This window comes from Eleginops maclovinus, chromosome 16, assembly GCF_036324505.1.
Source record: "Eleginops maclovinus isolate JMC-PN-2008 ecotype Puerto Natales chromosome 16, JC_Emac_rtc_rv5, whole genome shotgun sequence".
NCBI classification, from domain to species: Eukaryota; Metazoa; Chordata; class Actinopteri; order Perciformes; family Eleginopidae; genus Eleginops; species Eleginops maclovinus.
In genome coordinates this window covers 8,897,110-8,913,492 of record NC_086364.1, presented here as the reverse complement: position 1 = coordinate 8,913,492, position 16,383 = coordinate 8,897,110, and the positions used below count along the sequence as shown (strand labels likewise).

General features: G+C 39.4%; 2 protein-coding genes and 1 long non-coding RNA gene across 4 annotated transcripts in view; 2 read left to right on the top strand and 1 right to left on the bottom strand.

Moving 5' to 3' along the window:
• The first annotated feature begins 1,215 nt into the window (after positions 1-1,215).
• Positions 1,216-7,088, top strand: moto (minamoto). The gene is made up of 8 exons (XM_063904720.1): positions 1,216-1,307; positions 1,588-1,688; positions 3,640-3,785; positions 4,075-4,179; positions 4,376-5,837; positions 6,178-6,312; positions 6,595-6,766; positions 6,843-7,088. Exons 2-8 carry the CDS (start codon positions 1,608-1,610, stop codon positions 7,031-7,033), a joined length of 2,292 nt encoding a protein of 763 aa, XP_063760790.1. The 5' UTR covers positions 1,216-1,307; positions 1,588-1,607; the 3' UTR covers positions 7,034-7,088.
• An 874-nt stretch (positions 7,089-7,962) lies between these two features.
• ccdc43 (coiled-coil domain containing 43) lies at positions 7,963-11,132 on the bottom strand. The gene is made up of 5 exons (XM_063904961.1): positions 10,897-11,132; positions 9,926-10,019; positions 9,161-9,296; positions 8,953-9,008; positions 7,963-8,731 (listed from the first exon to the last, which is right to left on the bottom strand). Exons 1-5 carry the CDS (start codon positions 11,068-11,070, stop codon positions 8,544-8,546), a joined length of 648 nt encoding a protein of 215 aa, XP_063761031.1. The 5' UTR covers positions 11,071-11,132; the 3' UTR covers positions 7,963-8,543.
• LOC134878752 (uncharacterized) overlaps positions 10,836-16,383 on the top strand; it is a 38,789-nt gene continuing 33,241 nt past the window's right edge. Inside the window, exons 1-2 of one of the 2 annotated variants that reach the window (XR_010167719.1) lie at positions 10,836-11,133; positions 14,687-14,758. This is a non-coding gene — a long non-coding RNA (uncharacterized LOC134878752). The other variant, XR_010167720.1, reaches the window with a different exon arrangement.

Genomic DNA, 16,383 nt, shown 5'->3' with positions numbered 1-16,383 from the left:
TGTTAAGAAATTGTATCAGCAAAGGACAAATAATGCTTATAGACAATACACAATTACATACGATTATTGTTCTTATTGTAATTTTTGTTATTATTAATATGTTTTTTAATTGCATTCCTCAACCACATACATATTGTATTTCTACTATACATTACAGGATATATTGATTTAATCATCATACTCATTAAGAAATTGATGGCATTGATATTATATTCTTCTTTTAAAATAATGGTATCACTATATTATTTTTCATAAACACAAAGAATACAATCGTACACAGTTCGCATCATTTCCATATTCTTCACTCGATATCATACATTTCTATAAAGGCAATGTTATTTAACTTGTTTAAAACGTGTGCTTGTATTTTGAAAGTAATGTCGCTTGTGTCATGGTTGTATTTTTATATCATATTCTCGAGCTTGATTCCACAGCTGATTGCGTGGCCCAACCAGACTTTCAAGTTTCCCTTAATGCAATATGCTCATGGGAGGAGGAGGAGGAGGAGGAGGAGGAGGAGGAGGAGGAGGAGGAAGAGGAGGAGGTGGAAGCTTTAATCATTTTATGCATGACTGTATGTGCAAGTACAACATTGATGAAATGTTTCATTTATAAATGTTCAAATGTGTTAATAGTGTTTAATTACACTATTACACCGACATTAATGTAGGCTATACAGTAGTTTCCAAAAATGCAATTCTGGTTTATGACACCCCTGTTGTACATATACCGAATAACATTGTTTTAATACACATCGTAAACAACTGTGCAATATATAATTACACCTTTCATACTTTCACCTTTTGCTATATCTCACAATTGTTAGTGGTAGTGGATGTGTATTGTATGATTCTTAATTAATACTAAGCTATCTTAATAGCTTCTTGCTGTAACAAATGGAAATTTCCCCTCGACGAATAAAGGTATTCTGATTATCATTCCTAATATTATTTTATGTTTATTGGATATATTATTTACTGGAAACGTATAGATTGGTTGTGTTAAAATAGATGAACTCTTGGTGTGCATAATAACCATAGACTAATCGACAACCTGTGTCAAAATGCCACTACACAATGCCTTCAGATGTGGGTGAAGGTGGGATACTACCTGTTGCTATGCGCTCGGATCTCCTGCTGGATTATGATTGGATGAAAAACAGAATTCGTCAGGCTCAGCCAATGTGCGTTTAGGTCACGAGGGTAACATCCGAACCTTGGGCATTAGACATTTGGCACGAGCACTGGGAGGTTATTTACGGCCACTGATCCGAACTGTTAAACGCCGAAAGTTGACCGTTACTAAATGTACGCAGTTAAATTAATCCTGTATTTTACTTGGTTCCCGTTGACTGTTTTAGCGGCGTTAACAACATTTAAACGGTAGTTAAGCATTTTAATACGAGCGAAAGTTGAGTTCAAGTTAGCCAAGCTAGCATGGAGAGCCTGCTAGCTTAATCACCTTATACGGCGAAGTTAATTTGTTTTCTCTGAAATAGAAACTAATGGTTTTAGTTGACCCTCATTTTTTTCTGTTTCATCTGGGCAAATAAAATATTAACGAGTATCTTGTGTTTTCCCTGGCCAGTCAAGAAGTTAAGTTAAAAAATGTCAAGGGAGTTCAGAATGGCGTTTGATGAGCATCAGAGCAGATTTCCAAATTCACTTTTTCCTTCATACCAGAATCAGGTAAGATATCACTTTAAGGACTCAACTTTGACATTTGCGGTAGCCTTACACCTATGTTGAGAGTTTATAATAGGGAAATAAATGTTGTGAAACTGTGGAATGATGTTAAGTTATCCTACACTTTACACGTGTTTCTAGGCCTACTATACTCCGGTAGAGGATCAGGCCTTTGATCCTTTAACGTTCACTTGTCTATATATTATATATATATATATATAATATATAATATAGATCAATATCGATTAAATGATGAATAAACTAATAATTTGAGCTTTTTAAAGTTTTATTTGTAAACCGTATTCGTATATATTCTGAGGTTTTTATGACACCTACAATGAGTTTTATAATTAGTATCAAACTGCTAATGTGCAAGGAAGAATACAGAAGTAATACATATTTTTACGTGAGCTTCAGATTGATTAACGAGGGCCCTGATTATAAATGGCCAGCTGGTCTGGAAGCGCTATTTAGACAACCGGGGGCAGTTGAACGTACTTTGCACTTGCCCAAGTAAAAATATTAGTTATTTTATGGTGGTATTGGTATTTTGTGAAATCGTTTCGTTGATTAACTTTTGGAAAACCCTACAGCGTTTACGGCCGGTACACACGGTTCTGTTCCGTTAACGCTTGACGGACCTCCCCATTCATTTTGAATGGGGTGACGTCAAGCGTCGCCGAACTGCATTGTGGTTCCGTCGCGTCGGCTCGGTTGCTGGCGTCGAAAGTTGAGAAAAGTTCAACTTTTCAAGCGTTGACGGATGCGCCAGCCAATCAAATCGCGTGTATGTAAAAATGCGGGGAGAGCCATAGCTCGACTAATTTCCCCATTTACCAAGAAATGGATGAACAAATGATAATAACTGTAGGGAATCACCCGGTTTTGTAAGACCACAAACAGGAGGAACCAGGCATGGAGGGAGGTGGCAGAGACAGTGGGTAAAACTGGTATTCGCCTGTTTGTGGAGTTTATAGCCAGTGTACTTCATTTTAACATTGAATGGACAGCTAGCAGACATATCCAGTATATTAAGCTAGCATGGCATGTTGCTTAAAATAGCGCCATAGACATTAATGCCATAAATCATCATATGAATCCATTTTTTTGCAATAATCCAGCGCTAGAAAGCGGGGTTTCTTGTTTGAGTGTCCCGAGCTAGGCGGTAGTTTAATGTGATTGATTTGTCGGTCGCGTTAACCCCAAGCGCCAGATAGGCCCTCCGGCAAGCATTAACAGAACGGAGCCGTGTGAATGTTGCGTTAATGAGGCGGATGTCAGCGAGCAGGCTCCCGTGCACGTCCGCTTCCGCGCTGCCGCCCATGTTCACTTCAGACGTGGCACAAATCTGTTTTTAAAACCGCCGGTAACGGTAACCGACCAAACGCCGGGCAAAAACTAGTTTCAAATACAAAAAAACCACTGGAATAGTTCAAAGGAAATTAGTATGAGAAAAAGAGCGAGAGAAAGGAAAGGTAGTCGTTGGAGTTGGCTTCAATATATAGGTGATTATGTAAAAGTACAAAAGTGTTGGCATCAGAATGAACTTAAAGTACTAAAAGTTAAAGTACTCAGTATGCAAATTGGCCCTTCTCAGAATAATATAAATGATAAGTTTTGATTATAATTATTGATGCATTAAAGTGTTATCACAGCTGGTAAAGGTGCAGCTAGTTTGTATTACTGTATACTGCAGGGTAGCTTGTGCATTTACTGCAGGTGTAACTATAGTCTTATTCAAGTGTTAAATATATTTCACATTATTAATCCAAATCTGCAAAGTATCTAAAGGTAAAAAATAAATGTAGTTGAGTAAACAGCAATGTAGGATAATGTTCTGATGTTTACATAATGACTTTGGTTAAATCAGACTACAGTAGGCTATAACTGAAAATCCACTGGCTTTTTACCTTAATGTCTACCCCTGGAAAAACCATGTTTCTCTCTTTTTTAGACCTGTTTGAATAAAGTTGGTGAAGAGAACGGTAGTGAGGCCTTGCCCTTCGTTTCACCTCAGGATCAGAAAACAGCAGCTGACACGCTCTGGTCTCAAAATGCATTTGATCCCTATAGCCTCATCAGCTGTGCCCAGAACAGCAGGTATTCTGTTTTATATGTTCAGGTTGGAGTTTGTTATTATTCATCTGTGCACTTTCTTGAAGTATTGGTTAGGGATACCGCCATATCAGACATTTATTTAAAATCAGTCAATTCCCCCAATTTTGAATAGCCATTTTATTCTCATTGTCAGAGTTAGAAAAATATAGTGCGTGCGAGTCATATTGTGGAAGGAAAATAATTTTAAGTATCACTGTTAAATAAATGCTTTTGACTATGACTATGAAAAGTTATAGCACAAATCTAGGCCCACTTACTCTTTGCTTTGCAGGATACCCAGTTACACAACTGACTGTGACGGGGAGAATGATCTACAGGGCCTAGTGTCAAATATTTTGGATGAAGAAGACTCACAATACAGCTACTTCACTGCAGGGTATGTCAAGGTTTAAGGTTTTCAAATTGTAAGGTTGGTCTTACAACTGCTATTGTGTGATTTATGACTATTGAACATATACATATCATAACATCTACTAAAAAGAAACTAAAATTGTTAAACAAATGTAATGAATATAGTTAGTTATATATGTTTTCATAGTTCTTTATATATAAACATATGATTCTTTCTTTAGGATTCTACCTACATGTAACCCTGTCTGGTCTCCAAAGACATTGAGTGAAGAACTGCCTCAGTATGTTCAATCAGAGGGTAAAGCGCAACAACACCCCACCTTTCCTCCAAACTTTGTATCCTGTGAGGCTTTGGGTAAAGCACAGGTAAAATCAGTTAGCAGAGATGGTGAGGAGATTTATCAACAGTCCAATGGCCATTCCACCAATCAACAATGGCTTTTTAATTTGCCTAAAGGAGACCAAAAGAACTGCGTCCCACATCCTCAGAAACTGCCACCAGGTCTATCAATCCCCAACGCAGGAAACAGCTACCTGTCACAGGTACAACTAAGCGGATATGATGACATGCCAGCTGAGAAAGACAGAGGGAATAGCAAGCCTAGCAATTACTCTGACCTCAGTAATGTCTTTAGACCTCAAAGTGAAATGAACAACTCATACTTTACTCCTTATGAAAAGCAGTTCACCCAGAGCAGCACAAAACCCATGAGTAATGAGCAGTATGGGACACCAGACATTCACCAACTGATCAGCAATTTTCAGTCCTTAATGGCTGGTGAGCATGATGGCTTATGTCGTGGAGACTTTACAAACATTCACAGGCAGTCAGCGGGCATGCAGCATGAAGACAACGTGGCTGAACAATGGAAAATATCCGGTCCTGCAATGTTAACACAAAGTCATCCTGCAATGCAGAGTCAAAAGCAGCTGGTGGGAGCATTTGGGACACAGCACATGGAAAGAAATGGAGAAGTGAGGAAACAAACAATTGAGCGTAATGCCTGTCAAGATGCACCTTGTTTCAGCCCACAGAACACCCAGTACTACCAGCCCTCGATGCCTTTCTCTGAATCTTCAAACCAAAGCAACATGACCATGCAAAAAGAGAACACGTCACTCCCCATGAGCATGAACCAGTATTCAAAGCATCACTTCCAGCAGGGCCTGATGCACAGCAAGCCACAGATGCAGAGAGAAGACAAGAGGATGCACATGTCTGGCTTTGTAGGTAAAGGCTTCTCCACTAATATGATAGGGGGGGATAGGAAGCAGGCCCACTCACATAATATAAGCCTTGATCACCTGGGGAGCATGCCGTCTCGGAGATTTAATGGAGAAAATGGCATGGTGAGGGGAGGGAATACACAGCAGCTCAGGCCTCCCTTGTATCCTGTGAATGACCCCAGAAGATACTCCAGCGTTCCCATTAATGCCTCTCACTTCAGCCCCAAATCCACACTGCCCTATGGTCACGGTGTGACGGCCATGAATGTGGGTGACAGAATGTCAGAGTCTGCTGTTTTCAACTCCTATGTCAGTGACATGTTGACCTGCATGGGAGATAACACTTATCATGGCATGGCCTCTGCCCCTACAACGTCAATGGTGATGAACCAGCTTTACTTCTACCTGGACGAGTGTTATGAGCAGTGGAAGTCTTTGGAGCGAGAAAGAAAGAGGGTATGCTTTTGAAATCAGATTTTGTGTCTATAATACTAATGTTTCTTAATATACAGCTCTGGAAAAAATGAACAGACTAGATTTGTGGCAGCTGTCTGTTGAATTCCAACACAGAGAAATATTAGTAGTTTATAGAATACAATAAAACATTTTTTTAAATCATTTAACTGAAAGATATACCTATAAATAATTTAACAAGAGAAACTATGATAATAATACGGCAGTGGTCTTAATTTTTTCCGTATATTTAAAAAAAGCTGTATATTGTGACTGCTTCAATACTGCTGTTGCGCAACGTTGTCTTGTTCTAACATGTTTTTTGCTTAATTTCTTTCTCCAGACTGAGGTCATTATTACCAAGACATTTCTTGGTAAAAGGACAGCAGCAGCAGTCAGCCCTAACCTCCCCAAAACTCCACCAAATCCCACAAGAGTCGACCTCCTCATTGTTAATCAGATGAGAGAACAAGCAAGGGTGAGACCTCCTAAATGAATTGCTTCCATACTGCCATCTACAGGTGATTTCTGTCGCAGCAGCCTTGTTAGGTTTGTAAGGTGGGATTTGTTAACATTTGTTTAGATTTAGCTCTGTATTAATGCCATACCCACACACAACTTTTATAAAGCATTTTTGTTGAAATAATTTTTCTCTGCGGTAAAATGGTCATGTGATGGCTTATTGTGTGAGAGGATGTCACATTAAGAAGTGTATTTCTAATCGATGGGGAAAAGTGTTGATTATGTCGGTGTGTTGCAGGTGGTAAGCCTCCTGTATAGGATAGAGTTTCTGTGCAACACTCCACTCCACATGGACATCCACACCGCCCTGAGCAGGCATCATATGGCCATCTGCAACACCCAGGCTAGACGCAAGGAGGAGCTGGCCAGCAAACACCAGCAGCAGAGAGATCATTTCAAAGAGGAACGTGGTAAGTTATATTGCATCAGTAAGCATATGTTCCCCTCTCAGAAGCTGCTGCTACTTACTTACTGCTTTTTTCATAGACACCATACTGTTAGTCATCACACTGAAAGACCTGGCTGCCGCAACCAGGACGATCCGTACCGCCCTGTGGTTCGCTCTCCAGCTGACGCTCCCGAAAGCTATCAAGAGTCCGGACCCCGAGGTCAACAAGCAGGCGACGCACAGAGAGAGGGGCCCCTCTCCGTTTGAGGGATACTCTTTTAAGGTGTAATTTAGCAGGCATCAAGCTTGAGTTAAAGGTCACGATTAAATTATAATCACTCCAATTGCCCTGATTATAATATTCCCAAAGACAACTGGGGGATAGTGACATTTTACCTGCAACAGTGATCACTGCAGAATGTGAAATGAGCAGTTTGAAGCTTAATGATGGCTGCACTGTTAGTGTCAGTTCCAAATTAACGTGAATCTTGCTCTATCACTGATGTATTTAAAGATACTATTTATGAAGAAGATTTCAGTGAATTCTTCATTGTTAATAATAATTTATTTAAATGTATTAGAAGCTACGTTCTAGGTTATCGCATGCAATAATTGAACCATAAGGGCAACCGTGCCTCAACATGGTGTAATCAGAAAATAGTGTATTTAAAGCAAGGTTCAATGTTTTAAATTTAAATGTATAATCACATTTTCCATAACAAACCTACAAAACAATAATCCCATCAGTGAAATGTTAAGTTAAACAGAATTCTGTTATGTCTTTGAAGACGCAATCCATTTAATTAGTTAAATATAAGCATGCTAAATTATAAAAATGTTTTCCCAAAGGAATCTTCTGACACCTATGTTTCTTCCGTTATCTTAACACACTAATCAGAACCGTTTTATTTGCAAGTGTTCGAATCTTTGAACTGTAACATGATACTGAGATTTTGCATATGAAATGTACATGTATTAATCACACTTTATCAGATTTTGTTCAGATAGTTTAGTATCATTGTGACAGTTTGTCAGCTAGGAACCGAAGCTATTATTTATTACAGACAATTCTCCTGCAGTATCAGTCTGTTCACTGAATCCCTGGGGAGGCTGTATGATCTGTAGTTGTTCCATTCCGTTGTCATTTTAATGTTCATGTTATTTGTGGTATTGTTACATGTTGTGTTAACCAAAACTTTTAAAATAAAGCAATCAAAGTTGCTGAAAATGTTTTTCTTTTTTATTAATTTCAAAAGCTGATGAACCTCATTATAAACATTGAAATTATGGTACATGATATGTTTGTGGTATTACTCAGTAACCACTCTTCTGTTTTTAATTTTGGACACAAAATGCATCAAGAGAAACACTTTCTGTTGGAAGTTCTGCAGAAATGAAAGGCATATTGGCAAAGAGGCTAATAGTGCAAACTGGATTGGGCTGCATTGCAGGCACTCCTCTGATTTTACCGTGACCAATCCAATTTGTGTATACTTGCTGTAGCTCAGCCAAAGCATGTTTCACACTCGCTGCTATAAGCAACATTCAGCAGAGACTTAAGTTTGATCAGCGACAGAGGACTGACAGACTCATCCCAAAACAGTTGGCAGCTTTTTTCCAATACATGTTTCAGGATCTGGTCATATCAGTATCCAAGAATAGCAGGGATTTAGGGACAAATACACATTCTTTACACATAAAGAGAAAGAACTTAACATAAAGGGACTGATGTTCACATAATAGAATGTGCCAATGGGGTTCAGCTAAAGAGGCAATACAAAGTGTCCTTTCTCTGTGTTTTATCTTTTGCGTTCGCCTTTCTGTGTACGCTTCTTTTCCTTCTCTTTTCTGTCCTGTTTGACAAGTTTATCCTTCTCCCGCTGCATCTTGTCCCCTTCCTTCTTCTTCTGAGAATCTTCACGAGCCTGGTCTCGCTTCTGCTTCTGTCTGTTCAGCACCTCTTCCACGTTGGTGTTCTTGAACAGGGCTGACAATTCCAGTAAAGGACAGCAGCATGAAAGCAAATGTACTCTGCTATAAGATATGTACTGCATATTACCATCACCAGTGTGTGTGTGTGTGTGTGTGTGTGTGTGTGTGTGTGTGTGTGTGTGTAGTCAGGGTTATCCATTCATTTGGCAATTAGTGACACTGCATTCCACCTGATTCTAAATGGCCTCTGATCATAAACATGTTTAGAAAGGATACATTTCTCATTTCCGATGAAGTTATTAGCACCACTTGGCTCCTCTTCTTCAGCTTCAGTGCTTATGTTAAGGAAAGAAATTACAACTTCATTCCAAAATTAAAAAAACAAACATATTTCCTCTTACCTGTAGTATTTTTACTCAATCTCGATAGTTGTGTTGTAAGTGTTGGAGATATTGCACAGAGATGTAAAGAAAATAAAGGATATTCCTCGTCGTCTGTTACATTAGCGTATTGAGCCAGGAGGGCGTCCTTCCTTTTCTGCGACTCCTCGGAAACCTCTTTGTGTTTCACCACAATCTGGGCTTGTTTTTCTATCATCCTGGCGATGGCCTGGACCTCAGCTACAGGAAAGAGAAGTAAGAACACAGACGAAGTGTAAATGAACCCAAATAACATGGATTACTTTTACTGTCAACATGAAGGTGCGAACAGAAGGAGAGTCTTATGCACCCATCCGAGCTCAAGTCTCAGACTGTTTACCTATCCTTATGAATATTTACACAGTAAACAATCTTTCCAGTAACACACTGACAGAAAAAAAACGTACTTTTCAGCAGTAACATCAAAAACAGGAGCTGTTGTTTTTTTTTCAGACAATGTTAATCTCTCTGGAAGACAGAAATACCTTTGAGCACTCTGCTCCAAACTCAAAGGAAATGATTTAAACTCAAACAGCCCTCTCTGTATGTTTAGCTGTCTTTGCTCTGTTGAGTCAAGATTTTAAAGAGTTGACAAGCCTTCTGTTTTTTTTCCTAGACTAAAATGTTATATAAATTCTTAGACCATATAACTTTCTTTGTAAGTTGTGATTGTATTGTTATAGACAGTGGTATATTGTTCTTGTTTTTATTGACCTATGAGAATGTGAATGTGAGAATGACAATGTCATGCAAGACATCCAAGTTGGTGCCAACCTTGATAACTTGTTCCCTGAACTTTTTATGTGAATTAATTGAAATGACATACATACCATCATCAGAATCATTTTTGGCTGCTGATTTGTTGCGCCAATCTGTCCACTGCTTAATAATCTGTTTGCAGACATCTTCTACATTGTCCTCCTCCTGCACATAAAAAAACATGTAAATGTTATGTACTACTAACCATTCATTGTATATACTGCCGGCTATCCAAATGGGTTATTTCTGACCATGTATACCATCCATAATCACAAACTGTTAGGATAAAATGAGGCACGGTCATATAGGCTACTTTAGAGATGCAGGCAGTGGTTCTGTGATTGCATTATGGCAGATAAAAAGACCTGCATTATCCATGTGTAGTTATGCTTTAGAAACTAGGTGGTTCATCTTTCTCAGGGGTCATTTCTTGCAAAGAATTAGCAAATATCCGATCGGTCTACCAGAGGCTGATACAGAGGCAGTATGACTATCAAATGGCACGATGACGATATGAAAAAAGCACATAAACAGTGTTTGCATTGCGGTAAGTTGTGTATTCCTTTAAAATAAAAAATATGGAACAAATGATAGCCTGACAACGCTGATCACCCACGGTCACAGACTAAGGTTGGATACTTTGCCACAGGGGGCTTTAAAATCATAACAGCAAACGACCCCTAATGTTCTTGGAAACTTGCAGCGGCTAATATCAATATTGCAATAATAACACCTAAACAGTTTCAAACATGTATCATTGCCAAACAGCACTTTCACTTGGCAGAATTTGTTCGATCAGCTTGATGAACTGTGTTAGGTACCGAGTCATAGTGCTAGTGTTAAAATGGCAGGAGAGAACAGCTCATATCACTGACTGTGGTGTTTTGATCAGAAACTGTATTGGTTACGACCAACACCGACAGTTCCATAAAAGCCAGCCGACATCAGCACTGTCACTTGGCACCGCCCGGCAGACAAGACGGACAGCAACACATGAGAAAGCCTCGCTGGCAGAGGCGGACATGCCGCCCTGTATATTTACCAGAAATGCGGATAAAATCGCTTGTAGCGCATCTTCTTTCTCATCATCACTTTCCTCCTCCTGCAGAACCCCTAAAATGTAGGCCCCATAAACCTCTCGGTCCACTTCTAGAGAGTCCAGACGATCATTAAGCCATCTTTCAAACTCCCCGGCGTCTGTCACGGGCGCAGCCATCTTGGCCCTATGGGGTCTTTCCGACGGTGCATGGTAGTCCTTTGTCAATGCCTGTCAAAAAAGGTAACTACAACCAAGTTACACGTGTTTGAAATTTCAGCGTTTTTTCCTACAAACTTTGAGGTAACCGTCCAGGTAACTTAATTATGTTGACAGTAATTTTGTTGTACGCATATACACAATTAGGAGTTGAAGTATAACAAAGAATTCGTAGCTGTCAAGGTGCAAAGAGAAAAAAAAACTCGAAGAAAAACTCTTTAATCATGCATTTTAGCTAGCTAAATATGTTCATTCATTCACAGTGTTGTTGTTGCAGTGCTTTGCATTTGTCAGACCTCAAGTTTTACAATCGTTACATCAGTAAGCAACACATATTTGTTTCGTTAAAAAGTATTTAATTTAGTATCACTGCATCAATTTATTCAATGTGAGTTCCTTTTCCATTACTGCAATTATCTCAGTGTTCAGTCATACAGTTCAATCAAGTACCATGCAAAGTAAAAGTTCGTTTTGTAATAAAATGCCACTTTAAATGAAATTGATGGAAATTAAAAAACAATACAAAACTCATTCTTAAAGAAACATTTAAGTGAAATGCAAGTCATCTGAAATCTCCTGCTGGCCTCAGGCATAGGCGCCGATTTATGTTTCTGCCGGTGGGTGCTCTAAAAAGTTTAAAGCCCGACCCTCGACAATCTCCGTGTGTGCGGTTAAATCTCCGTGGGTGCTCGGCAATCTCCGTGGGTGCTCGGGCCCCGAAGCACCCACGGTATCGGCGCCTATGGCCTCAGGATTTAATAAAGCATTTAATATGCCTACTTTAAATAGACGGGATATTAATTGGCCTCTGCTTGTATATTTTTCCTTCAATTATGCCTTTACCAAATCACCACATCTTGCTGTTACCCCTCTCTAATTGTTACCTGCTCAATATAAGAACTTTTGTTCTTTGACTCCTATAGACTATATACGCTACATTAAATCTTGTAGTCTAGAAACACAACCGTCCATTAGAATGAAAAAGGCTGCTATAACTTTTCCATGCTGCTTGTCTGGCTTGTACAATTAATTTCTGCAGCCAACATTTCAATCAGTGTTGGCAGTCACATACAGTGCCCTGGGATAATGCCACAAAAAAGTTCTTAATTAAAAAATAAAATAATGTCTGATTGTCCAGCAGTTAACAGAAGTACTCAGGCACTCACTTGTAAGCTATGGTATGGCTATGGTCTAATTGAAAAGCTTATTTAAAAAATAATCAGCAGTTCTCTTTGAATTTAGTGGGCAGCTGGCAAAAAAAAAAAAAAACGCATTTGGAACAACATAATCATCACAACTTGTACAAATGCATGAGAAAAAAACCAAAAAAAAACCGAATGTATTTGCGCAATCTAATTGAGGGGACTTCTTTTGAAGATTCATCTGTTTCATTGTGAACTTTTGAGAAGGTTGTGTAAAATCTTTATTGAAACTGAGTGAAAGGTATAGTTGAGACTTAGTGTCTTAAGTTGCTTATTATTGTTTTTTTGTTAATTTTAAGTATTTGACATAGTTTATTTTTATTTCCGGAGTGTTTGCCTGTGTGACTACAAGCACAGATGACATGCTGCTACCAAGAATAGCACGATTATGACATCCTACTTTCAGCCACTGGGTGGAAGTAGAGTACACTTGGATTTAGTTGCATGACAGTAGTTTGGAACTTATTTAGTATGTGATTCATTGCAAATTGCTGCATGCTTGTGCATCAGACGTTGTTAATTAAAGTATAGTTGTAAGCAGAGCTGTGGAGCAAGAAAATGCCCTGCCAGCTGTTTGTTCGTCCTCTTTCATTTTGGGACAACAGACAACACCTCCAAGCTGTTTGAATACATTAAACAATGTTTCCATGTGAATGGTTTGATCCTGCTTCCAGAAAGCACTTTGAGCGAACCGGGTTATTATTTACCCCACCCATCAACAAACACATTCAGCAACCCCTAGTCATACACCCAACACACACATGCCCACAAACACACGCTCCCCTTCCCACTGTTCCCACATAATGGCTTCACACGTCGCTGGCCTTGCAGTAATGAAGTGTGAAGCTTCAGTGACGCCACAGGGAAGCTACCGTGTGGAACTGCACTATTTTAGTGCACCACCTTCAATTCCTCACAGCCCAGATACATTTGCTCACATATTAAGTCCACTTTTTACTTTCTACAGGCAAAATCCAAACTAACTTTCATCAAACACCCTTAAACAATTGTGAAACTAGACCAAGTTGGGGCACCATGCTCCGTAATACAATTTTGAGCTAGTGTTTTACAGTTGTTTCAAATTGAGACAGACTCTGTGTCCCAGCTGCATGTTAGGTATTAATTGTATCCATGAATTGAGTACTGCATTGGAAAATATGAAAAGCGCATTCTGTTGATATTTGTGGGCTGATTTACATTTAATATCCCATGATTAAAAGAAAAAGTGCATCTTAGTGCTATAAGATAAAAAGGAGTAAATATGTGATAAGGTAAATTACTAGCGTTAAATACAAATATGTTAGAGGGAATTCTGTGTCTGCCACTGCTTGTTTACTGCAAATAAACATTCATAAGTACATTTAAAAAAAAAACATCTATTGATCAAATTGTACATTAGGCTAGACAAAATAGGCACTTCAATTTAATTTTACACACATGTTTTAAAACATATTTTATATCCCTATGTGCAATATCAAAGCCTATTCGAGTTGTGTTTATCAGCCATGTATGAAAAAAATAGTATGTACATGTATTGTGAATGCATATGTCTATATGTTTGTGTTTGCAGCCCAGGAAGTCAGTAGCATACAGTGCGAGTGTGTATCAAAGTTAAACATTGGAAGTAGTTCTCCAAAGTTGCAGTTTTATTGATGTCTGTTGGCGCTCACTTGCCTTGTATTATTGTAGGCAGTAGTAGTACATTCATTTCAAATAATGCTGCCAAATAGTCCCCTGTTAACATAGTGTAATGCAAGTTAGAGGGAAACTGTCATTATAACAGACGTATAGTCATATTTCAGGCTGAGGGGCCCAGGGTCGATGCATAATGCCATTGCCACTCTTAGTACTGCATAGCTTTAGGAGGCCTGTCCTATTTATATTGAAAGGCTGTGGATTGATGCGAAATGACGAGGGCCGCTAGGCTGCTGAGTGGGTGGGCATCCACATGCTCCACTCCACAGGCAACCCTTTCCTTCTATCCACACACACACATAGATACACACTTGTCTTCATGTCCCAATGCCACCAGCCTTAGAAAAGCCCCGCAGTCTCAATGTGCAATGTCCTCTCTCTGTCAACATATCCTCTATCCCAACGTTAATGTGACAGAATATAACCAGAGCCCAGAACAACCAGGGAGTGCAGAGCAATGAAAAACAGCAAGTGTAACGGGCATGTTCCCTCTTCTTCTCCAGCAGTCTGCTTCCTCATCACATGCTAGCTAACATTTTTAAATGCTGCTAATTCTATCAAATAAGTATGTGTTAGTTCAGAGACTGGACTAAACACTGTTCTTTAGTTACTTTGTAGGCTTTATATTTAATTGAATTAAATTGATGGTATTATTAAAGTGATTATTTTTATCTTTTCAGTGTAAACTAGATGACCTCATCTCCCCAACTTCTCGACATGATGGACATCAGGCGAAGGACAAGTTGCTAACAGTAATTAAAACCCAAAACATAATCATTCTAATAATATTATACATTATGTTGTATTGTTATTGTTTACTGTGAACGCACCATACTTCTGTTCCTTTTTTTCAACTACTTACTCAGTGTTTCTTTTTCTCTCACACAAACATACACACTGTGCACAAAGTCTTTCTGTGGCTCTCACAAACTCTACTTTGCCCTCCCCCCTCCCACACACATTTTGACAGACACACAAACTCTTTTTCTGTGGTTTAAAAAAAAAGGGGGAAGCATAGCCAGCGAATCGGTGCAGTAGTCTTTAGTAATGTTCGTCCATCCTTCAGTGTCCGATTGCCATTATTAAACATTGCTGATGGCTTATTGATTCTGCAACACAACATTAAGGATATCAGATCTTTGTTGCCAAGATTGTCTCATATCATTTACTGTGTGAAGAGTTTGCTGATTCAATGTTCGAATAGTTACTTGGCTCTTAGCTTAAAGCCATTTTACTTTAGTATCATAACCAACCCACTATGGCTTAAAGCAGTAGTTTAACATTTAAAAAAATATATACTTATTCTAAAGTTTGAGAGTTATCAGATCAATATCACTCTATTTGCAGTATGGCTGCAACAAAGATTTATCTTCTTGAATGTTTGATAAGCAGATTTGTGAGTCAACACCTCTGACGTATAAAGAGGAGTCATTAACTAAAATGTGTTTTGTTTGACTTGTTTAATGGCCTATACAGGGCCACTTAGATTTTAAATTCATTGGCTGCACAGCAGTGATGCATGCTGGTTCATCAGTTTGCTTGAGCCCAGTGTCTCTTTGGAGGAGAAAAATTAACTTGAGCTGATACAGCCGAGGGAATAATCTGGTTATGCGTAATGAGGGCTCTTATTAGTGGTTATGCTTCTATCAGGTTGAGTGTGCTGGTGGTGGACTTCCCACATCTCTCTCTCTCTCAGGAGGCATGGTGCTTTCACTCCGCTCATCGAGCTTTTTAGTCTGAATTGCAGGCAATTAAAACCCTGCCATGTGAATGTGGGAAAAAGGTAATGAATATGGAACACTAACGCGCAGAAGTCTGTCGAGACCGCTCGTCGAGTTCTGAGAGTTACTTTCCTCAAATCATCTGGAAGCACAAAGACTATTTGACAGCGTTTTTTTCCTCCCGTCCCTCATTCGGTGTGCGTGTGACTCCCCAAATGATGGCCCAGAGGTTTTATAAATGCAGAGCCCATTCTATCCAGGTTGTTGACCTTTCGTGACCTCTGGCAGTGAGAAGAAACTTTTTGTCGTTGGTTTGGCGCCCTGCCTGACTGACCGTGCCAGCCCTCGCTGCTACTGAGCAGAGCAGAGGAATAATGGGAATGGGGCTGAGTGGATGCGTCTAGACAGCCAAGTGGAGGAGGGCAAATATTTAGCCATGCCACTTGGGGAGGGGATCCAGGCCTCCTCCCCCCGCTAAGGCATGCCTCTTAGCCACAGAATCAGGCCATGTCTCCATCCTACTCCATGTGCTGCCTCACACTCTGTATTCAGAGTCACGGATCTCATTTCTTGGATAATATTTCAAGCTGGCCACAGATGGGGAATTAAATTGAAGACCTGGCTTGGTATGGGGCATAAACGATGGATTTTGGGAG

Coding starts and splice junctions, on each gene's coding strand:
- moto (XM_063904720.1), top strand. CDS start 1,608: ATGTCAAGGGAGTTCAGAATGGCGTTTGATGAGCATCAGAGCAGATTT. Junction 4,180..4,375: donor TACAGCTACTTCACTGCAGG/GTATGTCAAGGT, acceptor TTCTTTCTTTAG/GATTCTACCTACATGTAACC. Junction 6,313..6,594: donor AGATGAGAGAACAAGCAAGG/GTGAGACCTCCT, acceptor GGTGTGTTGCAG/GTGGTAAGCCTCCTGTATAG.
- ccdc43 (XM_063904961.1), bottom strand. CDS start 11,070: ATGGCTGCGCCCGTGACAGACGCCGGGGAGTTTGAAAGATGGCTTAAT. Junction 10,020..10,896: donor CGATTTTATCCGCATTTCTG/GTAAATATACAG, acceptor TTTTATGTGCAG/GAGGAGGACAATGTAGAAGA. Junction 9,009..9,160: donor AATGTAACAGACGACGAGGA/ATATCCTTTATT, acceptor TAACATAAGCAC/TGAAGCTGAAGAAGAGGAGC.